The 19695-nt window shown below is 42.5% G+C and overlaps 1 protein-coding gene across 1 annotated transcript in view; it reads left to right on the top strand.

Annotated features, from left to right (window-relative positions):
* Positions 1-1954: 1954 nt before the first annotated feature.
* LOC120058312 (NEDD8-conjugating enzyme UBE2F) overlaps positions 1955-19695 on the top strand; it is a 97390-nt gene continuing 79649 nt past the window's right edge. The window contains exons 1-4 of the mRNA XM_039006880.1: positions 1955-2158; positions 8247-8383; positions 12386-12415; positions 14245-14310. Of these exons, the coding sequence (XP_038862808.1) occupies positions 8266-8383; positions 12386-12415; positions 14245-14310 (214 nt within the window). The 5' untranslated portion in view covers positions 1955-2158; positions 8247-8265. The remainder of the gene's footprint in view (positions 2159-8246; positions 8384-12385; positions 12416-14244; positions 14311-19695) is intronic.

Genomic DNA, 19695 nt, shown 5'->3' with positions numbered 1-19695 from the left:
GAACAGTGAACACGGGAGCCCCTCAAGGTTGTGTACTTTCACCGATACTGTACAGACTGTACTCAAACAACACAGCCCACACATTTTTTTTAATATGCAGATGACATCGCTGTTGTGGGTTTCCTCCACCCAGACCAAGCCTCTGTTCAATGTTTTGACAGAGAAACTGCAAAATGTGTCTAGTGATGCGCAGATAACTTTCTTGAAATAAACGTTAAGAAAACAAAAGAGAAGGAAATTGATTTCAGATTAAACAAAACTCCACTACCCTCTACGAATATCAATGGGGATTCAGTCGATAGAGTGACCACATATAAGTACCTGGGAATTGAAATAGACAATAAACTGAAATTAAATGACTGTGCCTTTGCAAAGATGAAGAAATTGCAACAGAAAATGTTATTTTTTAACGCAAACTGAACCATTATAAAGTCGACTGCCATGTCTTACAAATGTTCTATAAATCTATCCTGCAGGGTTATGAAACCGTCTTAGGCCTCACAACCCCCTATCTGAGATACCTACTGCAGCCCTCATCCTCCACATACAACACCCGTTCTGCCAGTCACATTCTGTTAAAGGTCCCCAAAGCACACACATCCCTGGGTCACTTCTCTTTTCAGTTCGCTGCAGCTAGCGACTGGAACAAGCTGCAAAAAACACTCAAACTGGACTGTTTTATCACCATCTCTTCATTCAAGCAGTTATGGCTGCTTCGTGTGATGTATTGTATTGTCTGTAACCAATCATGTTTGTACCATGTTTTGTGCTGCTACCATGTTGTGCTGCTGCCATGTTGTCTTGCTACCATGTTGTTGTCATGTTGTGTTGCTACCATGCTGTGTTTTCATGTGTTGCTGCCATCCTATGTTGTTGTCTTAGTCTTCTCTTTATGTAGTGTTGTGGTGTCTCTGTTGTCGTTAAGTGTGTTTTGTCCTATATTTTTATTACATTTTTTATTTTTAATTCCAGCCCCCATCCCTGCAGGAGACCATTTTCCTTTTGGTAGGCCGTCATTGTAAATAAGAATTTGTTCTTAACTGACTTGCCTAGCTAAATAAAGGTTAAATAAAACAGAGTGTGCTGTCCTTTGGTCTGATATGCGTGTTTTTAAACATGCGAGTGCAAGACCAAGTCAAGCTTCAGCGCTTGATTAGGACAGTTGGTATAGATCAAGAATCAGCTACCAACCTGTACACAAAACTCATCCTCCTAAAACTTGAAGCATTTTACAGGACAGTACTCATCATCTTTATTCAAAATTCAGTCACAACAGCAGCCAGACAAGGGGAAAGAGACTTCTTCAAAGTAAATTAAAACGGATAGATATGGGGACTATTTTATTCCAACTGCCATAAGGCTGTATAATAGATAGTCTGTTGGTCCCTTGAGTATACAGTACACTTTCACTTTAAATGTTTAGCTAAAGCACTTTGAATGAATTATATTGTGTCGTTTCTGTGTTTTCATGTTTTATGTACCGTCTCTTTAAGCACATGACCAAATGAATTAACCCTGGTGGGATAATAAAGTTGATCTGAATCTGAATCTTAACATGGTATGTAACTAAAAACCATAATTTACAAAACAATTCTTAGGGCGATTTCATGTCTTTTATGTGAATTACTTTTCCGGTTCTGTTTTATGCATTCAGTTGTCGATTGGGACTGCAAGCTGGAACTGTAAAAGAGACAACTACTGAAATGTATCCTGTGCTGAAAATGACACAACATATTTTGAGATAAAGCCATGATGAACATGCTGGCATATTTTTCCAACAAATAATCACCTTACCATTTAAAAAACAATAAAATATTGTGTTGTCTACATTACATAATAATGATGTGTTACATATTTTGCCCAACTGTGTTGCCTATTTTTCTTTGTCTAGCGGAACAAATGTTTTATTTGATATTTGGCCGGACAACAATAACTAACGGAACAATCCCTACACTTCCGTTAATGACACCGGCAGCGGAGTTGTTACAGCTGATTGTCAGCTTTTTAACATTTCAGTATTAACATTTCTCATTATATATTTGAGAGGTTGTTTGGCGACGGAAATTCAGTTTTAATCTGTCGCTGCAGGTGCAGCAAGAGGCTTGATTCCGAGTGTCGTTGATTATGGTGTAGAGGGAGCGTTTCTCTGAGACAGCAGGTAAACAACGGGGCAGACATTAGCTAGCATGTTCGCCTAGCTTGCTTGCAAGCCAAGTGACATTTCATTCGATAAAAACAATAGCTATATAGCTAGATATCACTGGTAGAAACATAGCTATCACCCGTAGGTGTTTTTATGAATTGCTCTAGTTGTCATCCCAGTCTAACATTGTAACACTGAAAGTTAGTGCATATTTCGATAGCTAACGTTGGCTAGCCAGTTGGTAGCTACGTTTCTTGCTACCTATCTAGGTTTCTAGCGGCTAGCGTTAACATCTTAACTACTCTGCTATGTTATGTAGTTTACTAAAGTTAGCTAGCTAAACTAAACCCATATCTAACTAACGTTAGATTGCTGGAGTGATTAAATAAGTAGCTTCCTAAATATTCACTTGTCTAGCTACCTAGTTAGCTTTATGTTAACTAGCTATGTCATTGCTTTTTTAGCACTACAGTAGCTAACGTTAGCTACTACACAGGAAACATTGTTTAAAGTTAGCTAGTTAACTTTAGCTAAATATGTTTACTACACTGATATCACAACTAATCTTAGCTAACGTTATTTATCAGTGTTTTCTTGCTGTGTAACTAGCAATGCTTTAGCTATCTGTGCAAGTCTCCCCTTCCTTGCTTGCCACACCCTAACTATGTCCTAACTGAGTTTCACTTATTGTTTATTTGTTAAAAGCATCATAATCCTTGCATTACATAACTATATGGGGAGTCTTAGCTTGTTGACTGCCTGCGTTGGTTCAGTGCAGCTCTGCCCTGCTTTCATTTAGCTGAGAAACTAGTAGCCTGGACACCCAAAGTTGAATTTTATTGGATTCAACTTCTGACATAAATGAGTAATAAGAACAGGCAAAAGTTTCCTCACACTATCTCTACAAGCCAGAATGTTGAATACAATGATATTTTAACTTACCTGTTGTCTGTGTGGTATAATGTGGTATAAAAGTATAATTCAATCAACTTTTCAAGGCGCTGGTAGTACTTTCAGATTTCTATCACCTGAAGCATGTGCAGAACCATTTAAAGGTGTTCACAAGCTTGGCAAGTATCCTTGTGTGGCGAGCATTTATTTTCTTATTTTGCCCATGCTTCAGGTGATAGAAATCTGAAAGCACTGCCAGTGCTTTGAAATGTTTATTTAATTCTACTTTCCTGTCGATATATTGTCTCACATTTCTACCTGCAAAAGGACCAACCGGAAAGTAAGTGCAATGAAATTCAGAAAGAAAGAAACTGGTAGCTGTGCTATGGGAAATTAACAACCAATCTATTGTGAACATGCTGTGGAATTACTTACATTGTCTGTCTGTAAACATAGCTAGGACAAGTGGCTTTTAAGTTAGGCCTAAATGTAGGCCCTGTGCAGACTGCACTTTGTGAGCTAGCTTCGTGCCGCAACGAGAGATTCTGTTGGGACATTGGGCCGATACAGATCGTTGGCTATGTATAGATCCAGTTGTATTAGCTTCCGTTAATGTGGTTTTGTTTTTTCTTTCCTTTTATAGAACCACAAGATTACTACTTTGTTGTATGTGTGTACAACTGTGTGGTGGTGAGAATAAAACTCTGGATATAGAACATCTGCCTTGTTCTTGCCGGACAACCTGTAGTGAGTCAGAAATTTTGTCAATCAGCATTAAGTCACTAGCAGGTAAGGGAATCTATAGCCAACCGCTCAGATGGCTCCTCCAAGCCATTTTTACATGCCCAATGTCCCAACAACAGAATCCCTTGTCGGGGGACAAAGCTACAGTACGTGAGCCTGCCCTGTAGTGCTGGCAGGCAGTGACAGCTGATGCAGGTGGGGGTCATACTGGGCACATTTCATGGACACACTGATATCTGATACCTAGGCCTCTGTCACTGCTCTAAACACAAGCGCTCACTCCACATAGGCACAGGCAGCCTAGGGCGGCAGGGCCTATTCATTTTAAGATTTTGGGGTTGATATTCTGGTTCGGGTGCAGACAACCCAGGCCTGGTGGTTGTTGTTCCTTTTACATTCAGAACAAGGATGATTTTATGGATTGAAACAACTTCATCATAGTCTGGTATAAACTCTACCTTGAACTACCAAGAACAGGCTTGACTGCAGTTCTTAGTGCAGCATGAATGCATGCCGATTCAGACACATTCCTTTGTTTGAAACTGAGTAGGATAGTCAGTCAGTGATTCTTCAAATCAAGCTGAACTATTTTAATTATTCTGGGTAGCAGTCCTAGCCACTAGCCAAATATGACAGCCACTCAGAGCTGAACTAAGAGAATAACCCTATCGGGATGGCCAGTCTCAAAGCGGGCGAATGACTCATACAGAATGACTCATACAAGCTGGTCAGACTGAGCCGCTGTATAGTTGTGCTTCTGTGCTGCATCCCCCCTGACAGTTTGTCTTCTGTTGCCAAGCATTTTGGGGGGATTTCAGCAACACAGCTCATCAATGGCCCTAGATAACAGTGCATCCAGGTGTGTTGACAGAGTTTAAATCTGCATGATGCCAACCATCTGCTCATTGTGAGACTAAGCTGACTACTGAGAACACATTAAACAAGCTAGTTAAAGTCAAGAGTCCAAAGGCCCATACAAGCTTCACTCAATTGATCTACGCTTGTGGGTGGAGTCGGATTTTAGGAGCAGTGGACACCTTTTAGCCCTTTTAAATTATAGGATCCACATAATATTCTACAAATATAGTACTCAACATCCAATATGGACCAAACTTATTCCTGCCATTGAGTAAAACATGTGGTAGCCAATTAAATGGTCCAAAGCCACCCATGGTCCCCCTCACACGCCATGCCAATCCCACCCCAACAACCACTACAGTATCATTTCTCTATATCTGACAAGTAGTATGGAGCTGCAGCTTGAAGTATTGCGTTTTCATCCTTTGAAGCGTATTCCTGGTGAGCATTTATTTATATTTTTTATACCCCCCTCCCGTTTAGAGAAATGAGCCATTGAAGTCCCTTGCATCATTTACCATAAATCAGTGTGAAAGTGGTTTCCTGTGTTTATTAAATGGATCACAATATTTTCTTTGCAACTTTGTGTAAAAAAACTATAGATTTTACTCATGATGACTGTGTGATAACACTCTCGGTAGCCGATGTGAACAAAACCTTTAAACTGGTCAACATTCACAAAGCCACTGGGCCAGACGGATTACCTGGACGTGTACTCAAAGCATGCGTAGACCAACTGTCAGGTGTCTTCACTGACCTTTTCGACCTCTCCCTTACCGAGTCTGTAATACCTACATGTTTCAAGCAGACCACCATAGTCCCTGTTCCCAAGGAAGCGAAGCTAACCTGCCTAAATGACTACCGCCCGTGGCACTCACATCAGTAGCCATGAAGTGCTTTGAAAGGCTGGTCATGGCTCACATCAACAGCATCCTCCTGGACACCTTAGACCCACTACAATTTGCATACCGCCCCAACAGATCCACAGATGACACAATCTCAATCGCACTCCACACTGCTCTTTCTCACCTGGACAAAAGGAACACCTATGTGAGAATGCTGTTCATTGACTACAGCTCAGCGGTCAACACCATAGTGCTCATGAAGCTCATCACTAAGCTAAGGACCCTGGGACTAAACACCTCCCTCTGCAACTGAATCCTGGACTTCCTGACAGGCCGCTCCCAGGTGGTAAGAGTAGGCAACAACACATCTGCCACGCTGATCCTTAACACTGGGGCCCCTCAGGGGTGTGTACTTAGTCCCTGCCTGTATTCCCTGTTCACCCACGACTGCATGGCGAAACACGACTCCAACACCATTAAGTTTGCTGACGACACAACAGGGGTAGGCCTGATCACCGACAACGATGAGACGACCTATAGGGAGGAGGACAGAGAACTGTCAGTGTGGTGCCAGGACAACAACCTCTCCCTCAATGTGAGCAAGACTACGTAGCTGATTGTGGACTACAGGAAAAGGCGGGCCGAACACACTCTGTTTTATTTAACACATTTACGTTAAATAATGCAATCGACTTCAATGGCTAATTTCTCCAAACGGGAAATAAAACATCACCAGCTTCACATGGATTACATTACGAAGGATGACATGGAGACATAACTGATACTGTATAGTGGTTGTTGTGGGGTCCATTGGTGGCTTTTGATAATTTTGTTAGAATCCTCATTGTTGGGAAGAATTAGACCAGTGGTCCAAATCGGATGTTAGGTACTATATATATTGATGATTATGTTAGTCCTATAAATTATAATGGCCAATTTCGGTGCAATCATTTCGTTTAATTTCTTGGATCAAATTATATTTCAACAAAATAATGTTTCAGGAATGCAAATGTTATGTTTCTAACTACAGAAAAAATTTCAGAACAATCTTAGATGGTGTCTGCTCTTTCTTGTGCTTTTGGAGGTGGAACGACTCCAGTGTGACCTACAACATTATCCAATTTGATATGCTGCTTCAATGTATTCGCCCCCATGTCAGCTAAAAATAGAATGTTGTCATTTTTTGTCACATAGAAGAAAAAAAGTAAAGGGCTACAGCTGTTTTTACATTTCAAAGTAGCCTAGAATCACGCATGAATCACGTCTAGAAGGAATGATACAGCGCATGGCAATTTTCATATTCGCATGAGTACTGTACGTTGAATGTCGGAGAGTAGTACACGAAGCCGCCCTTTTTGTGACAAAATGACATTGCAACACTGCGATACGCTCCAAATCAACCGTACCCCTTAAAGAGTGCCTGCAGCCCTGTGTACCATCTCTCTCAATGTCAGTCTAATTGGAAATAGAACACCTAATCATTGTAAACTTAATTAATTCCTCTTAATTAGCCTGGCTGGGATTAGTCTACTCCTTATAATCAAAGGCGGGAACAGCTGGGAAGTTAAAACTACCTCTCCCCTTAATGTTTTTCAGCAGTTATGTCGTTTTGTGGTATGTCTGGGACAAACATGAATTAGGCTAGGACTAATCTGGGTCCATAAGGACTGACTTGGGAAATGGTTACTGTTGGGACTTTGTTTGAAAACGACACCTATCCTCTATGCCTTTACCCTAGCCTGCCTCCTGCCCAAGCCACTGGGACATTGCTTACACCTAGCCTATATCTAACTGCACACCTAAAGGGAATGCAAGGTGTAAGCGGTTAGCTAGAGTTGTTCTTTTGGACAACAGTGTTTCTGTTGGCTGAAGGTCAAGTGCTGGTTGGTTGGTCTCTTCCCTGTGGTGGTAGAATGTAGCCTAGGGAATGTGATTGAGAAATTCAGCCCATTAAAACACACAGAGGAGCTATCAGACATGGGCTTTATGTTTTAGAGTAATGCTTGAATTAACTCTGACTTAAATGACTAATCACTATTAAACTGTCTAAAACTCTATTTATGTAGGCTAAGTAACTGCACTGAAGAAAGTACAATGGAAGGTAGCTCGGCAAAGAAGTCTTGTTATAACTGAATACCACTGATTTTGTGTTTTCGCATGACAGTGTTAACATCAAGAAGCTGACTTGGGTTCTGGCTGCCGGTGGCCAAGAAGTGATTTTTGGATTAATTCCATTAGATGTGCCACTGTGCCAGTCTATCAAACATGTTTCACATCACATGTAGTTCCTATCGACAGTGAATGTTGCAGTTGCATGAATAAGTCATCAGGTTATGTGATTGAGCAGCCGCTGCTGTTCTCAGCAACTTTGTTGCTGCAGTGGCTTTTGGGAGTGCAGTGACTTTGAGTCCCAGGGGTGCTGAGTGTCCCAATTCCACTGGGACCTCAGGGGACAAGAAGCCACAACTAACACATCCAGTCACACGCTGGTGGACAAAGGGCTTTGTGGGTAGCAGTTAGCACCTGTACACGCTCTGGCAAGACTTCACTTCATGTAATGTGAACATCAAGCAAAGGGAAGTGTATTCAGGGCTTTGAGTGCTTATTTCGTTCTTTTATTTCTCCTTTCATGTTGTGTGTCTATATCATGGTCTATAGTCTACTACTATTATGAATTGGTTATATTTTATTGTAATATCACTACATCCCTGTCTCTTATGCATCATGTCACACACTGATCCACTGCTGTTATTGTGTGTTTTCAGGAGAGCGCGTAGGGTAGCCATGCTGACGTTGGCCAGTAAGCTGAAGAGGGACGAGGGGGTGAAGACTGGCAGGGCCCCTGGGGGCCCCTCCGACTCCTCTCACAGGGTCTCTATCAGGGACCGGCTGCTCATCAAAGGTACAACACACATGACCTTCTCTAAATGTATCTATCCATCTCCTCCAGTTAGTCTTTTCAGACTACTAGCATCTGGGTGAACCTAATGCTCTTCTCATGAATTTCAATCTGTCTCTATCTTTTCATACTGTCTTTAGTTCTTTACATTTTGATCCCTGTATTCCTGTTGCTCACTCTTCTTCTGTATAGTCTCACCATCCCATTCCCTTAATTATCTGTCCTAGACCAATCTCCTCTAATTTTATTCCTCCACACTCCATGTTCTGTTTCAAGCTCTGTAGTTCTACTTTCTTTAAAAATCCATTCAAATTCAAGGTCAGAAGCCCATCTTGTGCAAAGGAGAATGGATGTCTTTCTGTAAACAATCACTTTGGATGTTCTATCCTCAGTCTCTTCTCCATGATTCCTCCGAGTATTGTTTTTTTTCTTTGAGTTACATTAATGGCTTTTATTATTTTTGTCAATCTCCTGTGTTGGTCAGGTCAAGACAAATTCCCCCTCAAGTGCAGAAAAAGTTGTTACATTCTGTCTGTCATTTGAGTTGTCTGTTATGTTTGGATGCTCTTAGCCTACACAGTGCAGAGCCGATACCGTGCCAGGTCACATTTTACCACTTCCTGAATAGCTAGCTAGAGTCAAACATCTCTGGTAGTGCCTATCTGTCTAGTGATTGAGGGGGTGGGCTTTGAACGTTAGCAGAACAGGAACACTGTCCGGATGTAGCTTCGTCATCAGCTCCTCTAGACTCCCTGACAGATTCACATGTGTCCTCCCTCCTCTTGATCCACCTCCCTCTGTCCTTGTCCGTAGCTATTACTGTTTTGTGTCCTACCACTGGGGCATAATGTCCCAAGTTTATCCTCTTTTAATCATTCACCCTAACATCCACTGAAGGCAGTTTGCAACAAAGTACACAGTCCGATACTCCCTCTGAGATCTGAGGGAGGGAACATGCTTTTCTTGCTGTAACGGTGTGGAGCTGAAACTGCACCAGTCCAATGCATTGTATTGGTGGAAATAGCCCAGTACCCATTGATAATACATATGCCGTACAGACAGTCCATTCACAATTGTCATGATTTATTGTTTTAATTTTGCTTGCACAGCACTGTATCAAAGCTCCTAAGCTGTACCTAGAGCAAGATAAGTTACTTCTCACCTCAGCACCGGCAGAGATAGTAAGGAAAGGGGAACACAAAAGAGTAACCCCTTCTCTCCCCACAGGACTCCCTAGGGAGGTTAGTTACTGTACAGTCATCTGAGTTGACCCTTGTATTTATTTACTTTTTTGCACTGTCTCTATGCACATTCTCAGGGCCCTACACACACACTGACACTCCAACACACATATAAGCACTCACTCCATCATTTCCTCACACGCACATAATATACACATAAACTCAGCAAACAAAACCCGGACCTTTTTCAGGACCCTGTCTTTCAAAGATAATTCGTAAAAATCCAAATAACTTCTCAGATCTTCATTGTAAAGTGTTTAAACACTGTTTCCCATGCTTGTTCAATGAGCCATAAACAATTAATGAACATGCACCTGTGGAGCGGTCGTTAAGACACTAACAGCGTACAGACGATAGGCAATTAAGGTCACAGTTATGAAAACTTAAGACACTGAAGAGGCCTTTCTACCGACTCATAAAAACACCAAAAGATAGATGCCCAGGGTCCCTGCTCATCTGCGTGAACGTGCCGTAGGCATGCTGCAAGGAGGCATGAGGACTGCAGATGTGGCCAGGGCAATAAATTGCAATGTCCGAACTGTGACACGCCTAATAGGCTGACCACACCGCTCGCGTTGCAAAATAAATGTAGAAATCTATGTTATTCAATTATTGCACCCACACTGCTCGAGCGTCTGCTTTGCCACGGGCTAAAATAGAAATCATTTCTGACGCAGATCGCGCTGCAAGTCCTGCCTCTCCCATTTCCTCATTGGTTTATAGAAGCAGGTACCCACGTGCCATCTCCTCATTGGTTATACCCACGTGGGTGACTGAAAGACGAACGAGGTCAGTGGCGGTAATGCACCTAATTTATGAAAGTTGCCAATCGCAATATAAAGTCAAGAGAAGAAAAAGGCTGGAAGGAAGAGAGATGACTAGAAACGATTCGGTTGACCGTTTTATGTGTGGATTAATTAAAGGACCTTGCGCATTTCAGGTAAAATAACAACTCAATGTTTATATCCCAGGACAAAATAGCTGGCTAGCAACAGCAAGCTAGCTATATAGGACAAATTAGCTAGCAAGTGCAAGCTAACTAGCTAAAGTACCATAAGTGTTTAATGCTTTTCGACCTGTCTCCAAATTAATGTAATTGGTTCAGAGTTTGTTTTGATATTTTAACCTGCGTGTGGTGATCGCGTTTGGTGTGGGGGGACAAAATAAATGTATGGACAATGGCGCAGGATGGCACACGCGCACAGCCGGTTTGGGTTCCGTGTAAGACAGCTACAGGGAGACAGGACAGACAGCTGATCGTCCTCGCAGTGGCAGACCACGTGTAACAACACCTGCACAGGATCGGTACATCCGAACATCACACCTGCGGGTCAGGTACAGGATGGCAACAACAACTGCCCGAGTTACACCATGAACGCACAATCCGTCCCTCAGTGCTCAGAATGTCCACAATAGGCTGAGAGAGGCTGGACTGAGGGCTGTAGGCCTGTTGTAAGGCAGGTCCTCACCAGACATCACCGGCAACAACGTTGCCTATGGGCACAAACCCACCGTCGCTGGACCAGACAGGACTGACAAAAAGTGCTCTTCACTGACGAGTCGCGGTTTTGTCTCACCAGGGGTGATGGTCGGATTCGCGTTCATAATCGAAGGAAAGAGCGTTACACCGAGGCCTGTACTCTGGAGCGGGATTGATTTGGAGGTGGAGGCTCCATCATGTTCTGGGGCGGTGTGTCGCAGCATCATCGGACTGAGCTTGTTGTCATTGCAGGCAATCTCAATGCTGTGCGTTACAGGGAAGACATCCTCCTCCCTCATGTGGTACCCTTCCTACAGGCTCATCCTGACATGACCCTCCAGCATGACAATGCCACCAGCCATACTGCTCATTCTGTCAGTGATCTGCTATGGCCAGCGAAGAGCCCGGCTCTCAATCCCATTGAGAACGTCTGGAACCTGTTGGATCGGAGGGTAAGGGAGGGCTAGGCTTGTTCAGTTTGTCTCAGTTGTCGTATCTTGTTATGTTCATACAAATATATACAGATAAGTTTTCTGAAAATTAACGCAGTTGACAGTGAGAGGACGTTTCTTTTTTTGCTGAGTTTACATTTATACTCAACTTTTCATACAATCATATACACTGCTGCTACTCTGTTTATCATACAGTATATACTGATGCCTAGTCACCTCACCCCTGTACTGTACATCTCCCTCCATCTCCCTCCATCACTCCAGTGTCCCTGCCCATTGTAAATATGGTACTGGAACTGACCCTGTATATACTTACTTACTTGTGTTCTTATTTTTATTGCTTGTTTTGTTTTTCCTAATGTTTAGTGCAATATTGATTACTGTTTTTTTGGATTTGGAGTTTGCAAGAAAGGCATTTCACTGTACTTGTGCACGTGACATGAAGACTTAAAACTGTAGACAACCTGACTGTGGTACAAATGATTTGCTGAACCTTCTGCAGGTTTATCAATCATATTGTCTTTGTTTTGATTTATTTACAACCTGATTTATAAGGTCAATAATTACTGTGTAGCTACCATTTCATAATATTTGTTTCAGTCACACATTCAGCCTATGAATGATAAGGTAACTTTTTTGCACGGGTGTTTTCTAGTAAGTTTGTAGCATTCCAACAACACAGGTCTGAGAGAGAAGGGAAGGGAGCGTGGGATATGATGTGTTGTTCCCTTAGGATTTGGTGCACACCACTGACTGCGCTCTCCTAGCTACCCACACAATCAGGATTCTTAGTTTTAGTTTGACGACTCTCTCTCTCTCTCTCATATTGCAGAAGTTGCAGAACTTGAAGCCAACCTTCCTAGTAAGTGTATGCAGTGCAACATAAAAAAAGTTGCGGATTCATGTGAATGTGTTTGATGTTCCCATGGCTCATTAGTAACTGAAGAGGCAGGTGCAGGCAGCGGTGGATGGCTCGGCTGTAGTGCTCCTGTCTGAACACCAGGGGGAGATTAAGAGCCACTGGAAAATGGATGGTTTCTTTATTTTGACTATTTTCTACATTGTAGAATAATAGTGAAGATGTCAAAACTATGAAATAACCCATGGAATCATGTAGTAACCAAAAAAGTATTAAACAAATGAAAATATATTTGAGATTCTTCAAATAGCCATGATGACAGCTTTGCACACTCTTGGCATTCTCTCAACCAGCTTCATGAGGTAGTCAGCTGAAATGCGTTTCAATTAACGTTGCGTCTTATTAAAAGTTAATTTGTGGAATTTCTTTCCTTAATGCGTTTGAGCCAATCAGTTTTGTTGTGACAAAGTAGATAGCCCTATTTGGTAAAAGACCTGTCTATATAATGGCAAGAACAGCTCAAATAAGCAAAGAGAAACGACAGTCCATCATTACTTTAAGACATGAAGGTCAGTAAATACAGAACATTTCAAGACCTTTGAAAGTTTCTTCAAGTGCATTCGCAAAAACCATCAAGCGTTATGATGAAACTGGCTCTCATGAGGACCGCCACAGGAATGGAAGACCCAGAGTTACCTCTGCTGCAGAGGATACGTTCATTAGAGTTACCAGCCTCAGAATTTGCAGCCCAAATAAATGCTTCACAGAGTTCAAGTAACAGACACATCTCAACATCAACTGTTCAGAGGAGACTGTGTGAATCAGGCCTTCATGGTCGAATAGCTGCAAAGAAACCACTACTGAAGAGACTTGTTTGGGCCAAGAAACATAATGGACATTAGGTCGGCGGAAATGTGTCCTTTTGTCTGGAGTCGAAATTGGAGATTTTTGGTTCCAAGCGCCGTGTCTTGGTGAGACGCGGTGTGGGTGAACGGATGATCTCTGCATATGTTGTTCCCACTGTAAAGCATGGAGGACAAGGTGTGGGGGTGCTTTGCTGGTGACACTGTCAGTGATTTTATTTAGAATTCAAGGTACACTTATCCAGCATGGCTACCACAGCATTCTGCAGCGACACGCCATCCCATCTGGTTTGGGCTTAGTCCCACTATCATTTGTTTTTCAACAGGACAATGATCCAACACACCTCCAAGCTGTGTAAGGGCTATGTGACCAATAAGAAGGGGGATGGATTGCTGCATCAGATGACCTGGCCTCCACAATCCCCCAACCTCAACCAAGTTGAGATGGTTTGGAATGAGTCGGACCGCAGAGTGAAGGAAAAGTAGCTAACAAGTGCTCAGCATATGTGGGAACTCCTTCAAGACTGTTGGAAAAGCATTCCAGGTGAAGCTGGTTGAGAGAGTGCCAAGTGTGCACCGCTGTCATCAAGGCAAAGGGTGGCTATTTGAAGAATCTCAAATATAAAATATGCTTTGATTTGTTCAATAGTTTGTTACTACGTTATTCCATATGTGTTATTTGATAGTTTTGATGTGTTCACTGTTATTCTACGATGTAGAAAATAGTAAAAATGAAGAAAAACCCTTGAATGAGTAGGTGTTCTAAAACTTTTGACCGGTACTGTATAAGCATAACATAGAGATTACAAAGATATAGTGTAGACCTAGATTTATAATGTACACACAGATTCAAATATATTAAGATAACTATGTACATTTCCCAGAAAATATCAATTCAACTGTAAATGTTAGCTATTAACAACTGAGAGATATGCCCTTATCCTCTCTCTCACCTCCTCCCAACCTTAGGTACGTGTAAAGCCAGCTTCCCTGATGAGAACAAGCTACATCACTTTCAGCTGGCTGTCTCTCCAGGTAAGACCCCACCAGCCCCCATCTCACTAATAGCCAACCTGTGTGTATGTAGACCTACATCTAGTAGGTTAGTTACTAGGATAGTAAGGTATGATGACAGTCTGGAAGCTGTTTCTAATCCCTTCAGTCAACCTTTAGAAGTAGGCTCTTAATAAGTGGCAGTGCTTAAGTAATTGTATTCTCCAAACCGTTGACCTCCTCAGAGTAAAACTGGATCAGTGAGGTCAGGAGTTCAAGTCTAAGATGGACTACATCAGCGATTTCTCTAATTGCTGCAGACTGCAATGCTGTTAAAGGGCATAAACTCCATGCCAGCTGAGTATCACACTGATAAAAATAGAAATAGTCAGAAAGAACAGATGTCACCATTATCCAAAGTTGTAGCTCACACCAATGACAAGCTGTACTAGTACACACGTATTATTGAGTATTCTATAGAACTGCTCTCCAGGCAAAAGTTCTGCTCCTCAGGAAGGTAATTGAGAGTCCTGGATCACGTCTGTGACAGCGCGTCCTGTTCTAGTCTAAGTGGTTGTTCCCTGTATTTAAATGCAGGCTGTCTCCAGCAGGATGGCAGGCAGGCAGGCATCATTATTCCCCAGGCAGGTCCTGTCTTGGAGCGCTGCCTAGTGCATACCTGTCCTGTATACTGTAGTCTGAAGTCGTACTGTTACTGGAGCAGCCTGGAATTATTCATGCCATAGGAGACTTTGTTCTCCTAACTGTGTGTGTGTGTGTGTGTGTGTGTGTGTGTGTGTGTGTGTGTGTGTGTGTGTGTGTGTGTGTGTGTGTGTGTGTGTGTGTGTGTGTGTGTGTGTGTGTGTGTGTGTGTGTGTGTGTGTGTGTGCCTGCTTGTGTAAATTTCATCACGCGCACACACCCACCCTTCTTCAGGTATGTGGCACCTCCATGTCTTCTCTTGCTAAATGAGCTCAGTTCCTTCCTTTAGCCTTCATAAAGTGCAGTATCAGCAGATTCTCTGATACTGCACTGTTGGTTGTCACCATTAAAGCAGTGTTATTCCGGGGTATTCAAAGACAGCCTGTTTGGAGGTCACAGAGGGCAGTGTGATTTAGCTGGGGAGTGAGTAGGATAGCTGTTGTTCTCCCTCTGTCGAGCCAGGAGACTTGGCTAGCTGCCCCATGCGTTTAGCCTGCCCTGTCCAGGCTCAGGAGGGTCGGCACAGCAACATGCATGTGCAATGCAGTGCAATTGTAATGTTTTGCCACACTTTCCTCACATCTGCTGCATTTTTTTTTCTCAGACCTTTTTTGTTTTTAAAGAGAGCCTTTACCATTTTGTAATATCTCTGTGTCAGCAGGGCTCCTGTAATGCTCATCTCTGTTTGATAGCTTGATCTAGCATGGAGATGATGAAATGAGATGCTATCCACTAACTGAACTATTTTAGAGCCAAGCTCCTCAATACCTTGCATGGGTTGGAACATTGAGGTGCCTCCATAGTCCCTGTTCGAGGGGTGATTTAACAATTACCTTCATGCTGTACTTTGGTACGACAAGCTCCAAAATGTCCCTCTGCTGGCAGGCCCGCACTCCTCGAGGTCTATGAAGTTTTTGGTTGAAAAGATTCCGATTGGGAGGACCTAAATAATCTTCTCTGCACTAAGCCCAGGGCTAAGATCATGCAGTGTGAAAAGCCCTCTAATACTAGCTCCTCATTCAGTCTGTGTCAGTGCCTCAGAGCACGATTGAGAGGACCGCCCAGCCTCAGCAGTTGACTCTTTTTAAATTCACAGCCTGTGGGAATGATAATGGTGATTAATTGCGGAATGACTCGTAGATAAATTATCCTTAGAGTTTCTACTACACAGGTGATGTTGGCAAAACCCACAGGTTCTCCCGGCTCGAATTAAAATACCAAGAGAAGAGGTAATGTTATGAATTTGGATGTGGTGTGTTTAGGAGCCACCTCTCTATCTTTCTGCAGTGCTGTCAGCCAGTCACTCGAAAGGAGGCATATTTTATTTGTTGAGCAGTCATTTTAGTGTGCGTGTGCGTTTGTGCACGGGTGCTCTCTGAGCCCTCTTAACGCTGAGTCAAGTGTATTCTCTCCTCTTGAGCCTGCTATTGTATTAACTTACTAAAGGCATGGCTCCCCTGCTCTGGAGTTGACCTCTAATGACCGGTAGAGAGGTGAGTGACTGTCTGGGAGTCTCAGGCTCAGAATGACAGTGCCTGAAAGTATTCAGACCCTTTGACTTTTTCTATATTTTGTTAGGTTACAGCCTTATTCTACAATTTAATAATATCCCTCAATCTACACACAATACCCCGTAATGACAAAGCAAAAACAGGGTTTTAGACATTTTTGCTAATTTATAAAAAACGGAAATATCACATTTACATTAGTATTCAGACCCTTTACGCAGTACTTTGTTGAAGCACCATTGACAGTGATTACAGCCTCGAGTCTTCTTGTGTATGACACTACAAACTTGGCACACCTGTATTTGGGGAGTTTCTCCCATTCTTCTCTGCAGATCCTCTCAAGCTCTGTCAGGTTGAATGGGGAGCGTTGCTGCACAGCTATTTTCAGGTCTCTTCGGAGATGTTCGATCAGGTTCAAGTCCGTGGCTCTGGCTGGGCCACTCAAGGATAATCAGAGACTTGTCCTGAAGCCACTCCTGTGTTGTCTTGGCTGTGTGCTTAGGGTCATTGTTCTGTTGTAAGGTGAAACTTTGCCACTGTCTGAGGTCCTGAGCGCTCTGGAGCAGGTTTTCATTAAGTATCTCTCTGTACTTTGCTCCATTCATCTTTGCCTCCCAGTCCCTGCCGCAGAAAAACATCCCCACAGCATGATGCTGCCACCATCATGCTTCACCATAGGGATGGTGTCAGGTGTCTTCCAGACGTGACGCTTGGCATTCAGGCCAAAGAGTTCAATCTTGGTTTCATCAGACCAGAGAATCTTGTTTCTCATCGCCTGAGAGTCTTTAGGTGCCTTTTGGCAAACTCCAAGCGGGCTGTCATGAGGAGTGGCTTTTGTCTGGCCACTCTACCATAAAGGCCTGATTGGTGGAGTGCTGCAGAGATGGTTGTCCTTCTGGAAGGTTCTCCTATCTCCACATCGGAACTCTGGAAATCTGTCAGTGACCATCTGGTTCTTGGTCACCTCCCTGACCAAGGCCCTTCTCCCCCGATTGCACATTTTCTAGGAAGAATCTTGGTGGTTCAAAAGGTCTTCCATTTAAGAATGATGGAGACCACTGTGCTCTTGGGGACCTTCAATGCTGTAGAAATGTTTTGGTACCTTTCCTCAGATCTGTACTTCGACACAATCTTGTTTCGGAGCTCTACGAACAATTCCTTCGACTTCATGGCTTGGTTGTTGCTCTGACATGCACTGTCAGCTGGGGGACCTTATATGGACAGGTGTATGTCCCTTTCCAAATCATTTCCAATCAGTTGAATTTACTACAGGTGGACTCCAGTCAAGTAGTAGAAACTTCTCAAGGATGATCAATGGAAACAGGATGCATCGGAGCTCAATTTGAGTCTCATAGCAAAGGGTCTGAATACTTTTTATTTTTATTATTAATACACCATCCCCACATTTGCATCCATTTTGAAAAATCTGTTTTCGCTTTTCATTATGGGGTATTGTGTGTAGATTGCTGAGTTAGATTAAATACAATTTTAGAATAAGGCAGTAACGTAATAATGTGGAAAAGTAAATGGTCAGAATGCTTTCTGACGGCACTGTGTATGTGTGTGTGTATATATGTATATATATATATATATATATTTTTTTTTTTTTTTTTGAAAGGCTAATTGATAATTAGAAAACCCTTTTGAAATTGTTAGCACAGCTGAAAACTTGTGCTGATTTTAAAGAAGCAATAAAACCAGTTTCGGACACCAGTCTCAACGTCAACAGTGAAGAGGCGACTCCGGGATGCTGGCCTTCTAGGCAGAGTGCCTCTCTAGTGTCTGTGTTCTTTTGCCCATCTTAATCTCTTTTCTTTTTATTGGCCAGTCTGAGATATGGCTTTTTTTTTTTCAACTCTGCCTAGAAGGCCAGCATCCCGGAGTCGCCTCTTCACTGTTGTCGTTGAGACTGGTGTTTTGTGGGCACTATTTCATGAAGCTGCCAGTTGAGGACCTGTGAGGCGTCTTTCTTAAACTATACACTCTAATGTACTTGTCCTCTTGCTCAGTTGTACACCGGGGCTTCCCACTCTTTCTATTCTCGTTAGAGCCAGTTTGCGCTGTTCTGTGATGGGAGTAGTACACAGCGTTGTATGAGATCTTAAGTTTCTTGGCAATTTCTCACATGGAATAGCCTTCATTTCTCAGAACAAGAATTGACTGACCAGTTAACTTCTTATGGGCAGGTGGGACGGTAGCGTCCCACCTGGTCAACATCTGGTAAAATTGCAGAACGAAAAATTCAAATTATATAAATATTTAACATTCATGAAAATACAAGTATTATACATCAAAATAAGCTTCACTTCTTGTTAATCCAGCCGCTGTGTCAGATTTCAAAAAGGCTTTACGGCGAAAGCACACCATGCGATTATCTGAGGACAGCGCCCCGCATACAAAAGCATGAAAAACATTTTTCAACCAGGCAGGTGTGACACACAAGTCAGAAATAGCGATATAATAAATGCCTTACCTTTGAAGATCTTCTTCTGTTGGCACTCCAAAAAGTCCCAGTTACATGACAAATGGTCCTTTTGTTCGATAAAGTTCTTCTTTGTATCCATAACTCAGTTTAGCCGGGGCGCTTCATTCAATAATCCACCGGTTTCCTTCCTTCAAAATGCATACAAAATGAATCCCAAACGTTACCAATAAACTTATCCAAACAAGTCAAACAACGTTTATAATCAAACCTCAGGTACCCTAATACGTAAATAAATGATACTATTCTGTCTTAAATTTTATGTTCATTACCGGAGATAAATAACAAAGAACGCGCTTTCATCCACGTGCATGGAAACACTATAGCCAAAATGGGAGCCACTTAGAAAAACTACAACTTCTAGCTCATTCTTCCAAAAACCAACCTGAAACTCTTTCTAAAGACTGACATCTAGTGGAAGCCCTAGGAACTGCAATCTGGGAGGACTTTGCCTCATAATAAACATGAAAGCCATTGGAAACAGTGGTAGGCTGAATTTTTTTATTTTGGATGGTTTGTCCTCGGGTTTTCGCCTGCCATATCAGTTCTGTTATATTCACAGACACTATTTTAACAGTTTTAGAAACTTTAGAAATTATATTCAAATCTACCAATTATATGCATATCCTAGCTTCTGGGCCTGAGTAACAGGCAGTTTACTTTGGGCACGCTTTTCATCCGGATGTGAAAATACTGCCCCCTACCCAAGAGATTCACTTCTTTGGGGTAGGGGGC

Source organism: Salvelinus namaycush, chromosome 13 (assembly GCF_016432855.1).
Source record: "Salvelinus namaycush isolate Seneca chromosome 13, SaNama_1.0, whole genome shotgun sequence".
Classification (NCBI taxonomy): Eukaryota; Metazoa; Chordata; class Actinopteri; order Salmoniformes; family Salmonidae; genus Salvelinus; species Salvelinus namaycush.
Note: the sequence above shows the minus strand (reverse complement) of the source record. Positions and strands in the feature narration are given on the sequence as shown.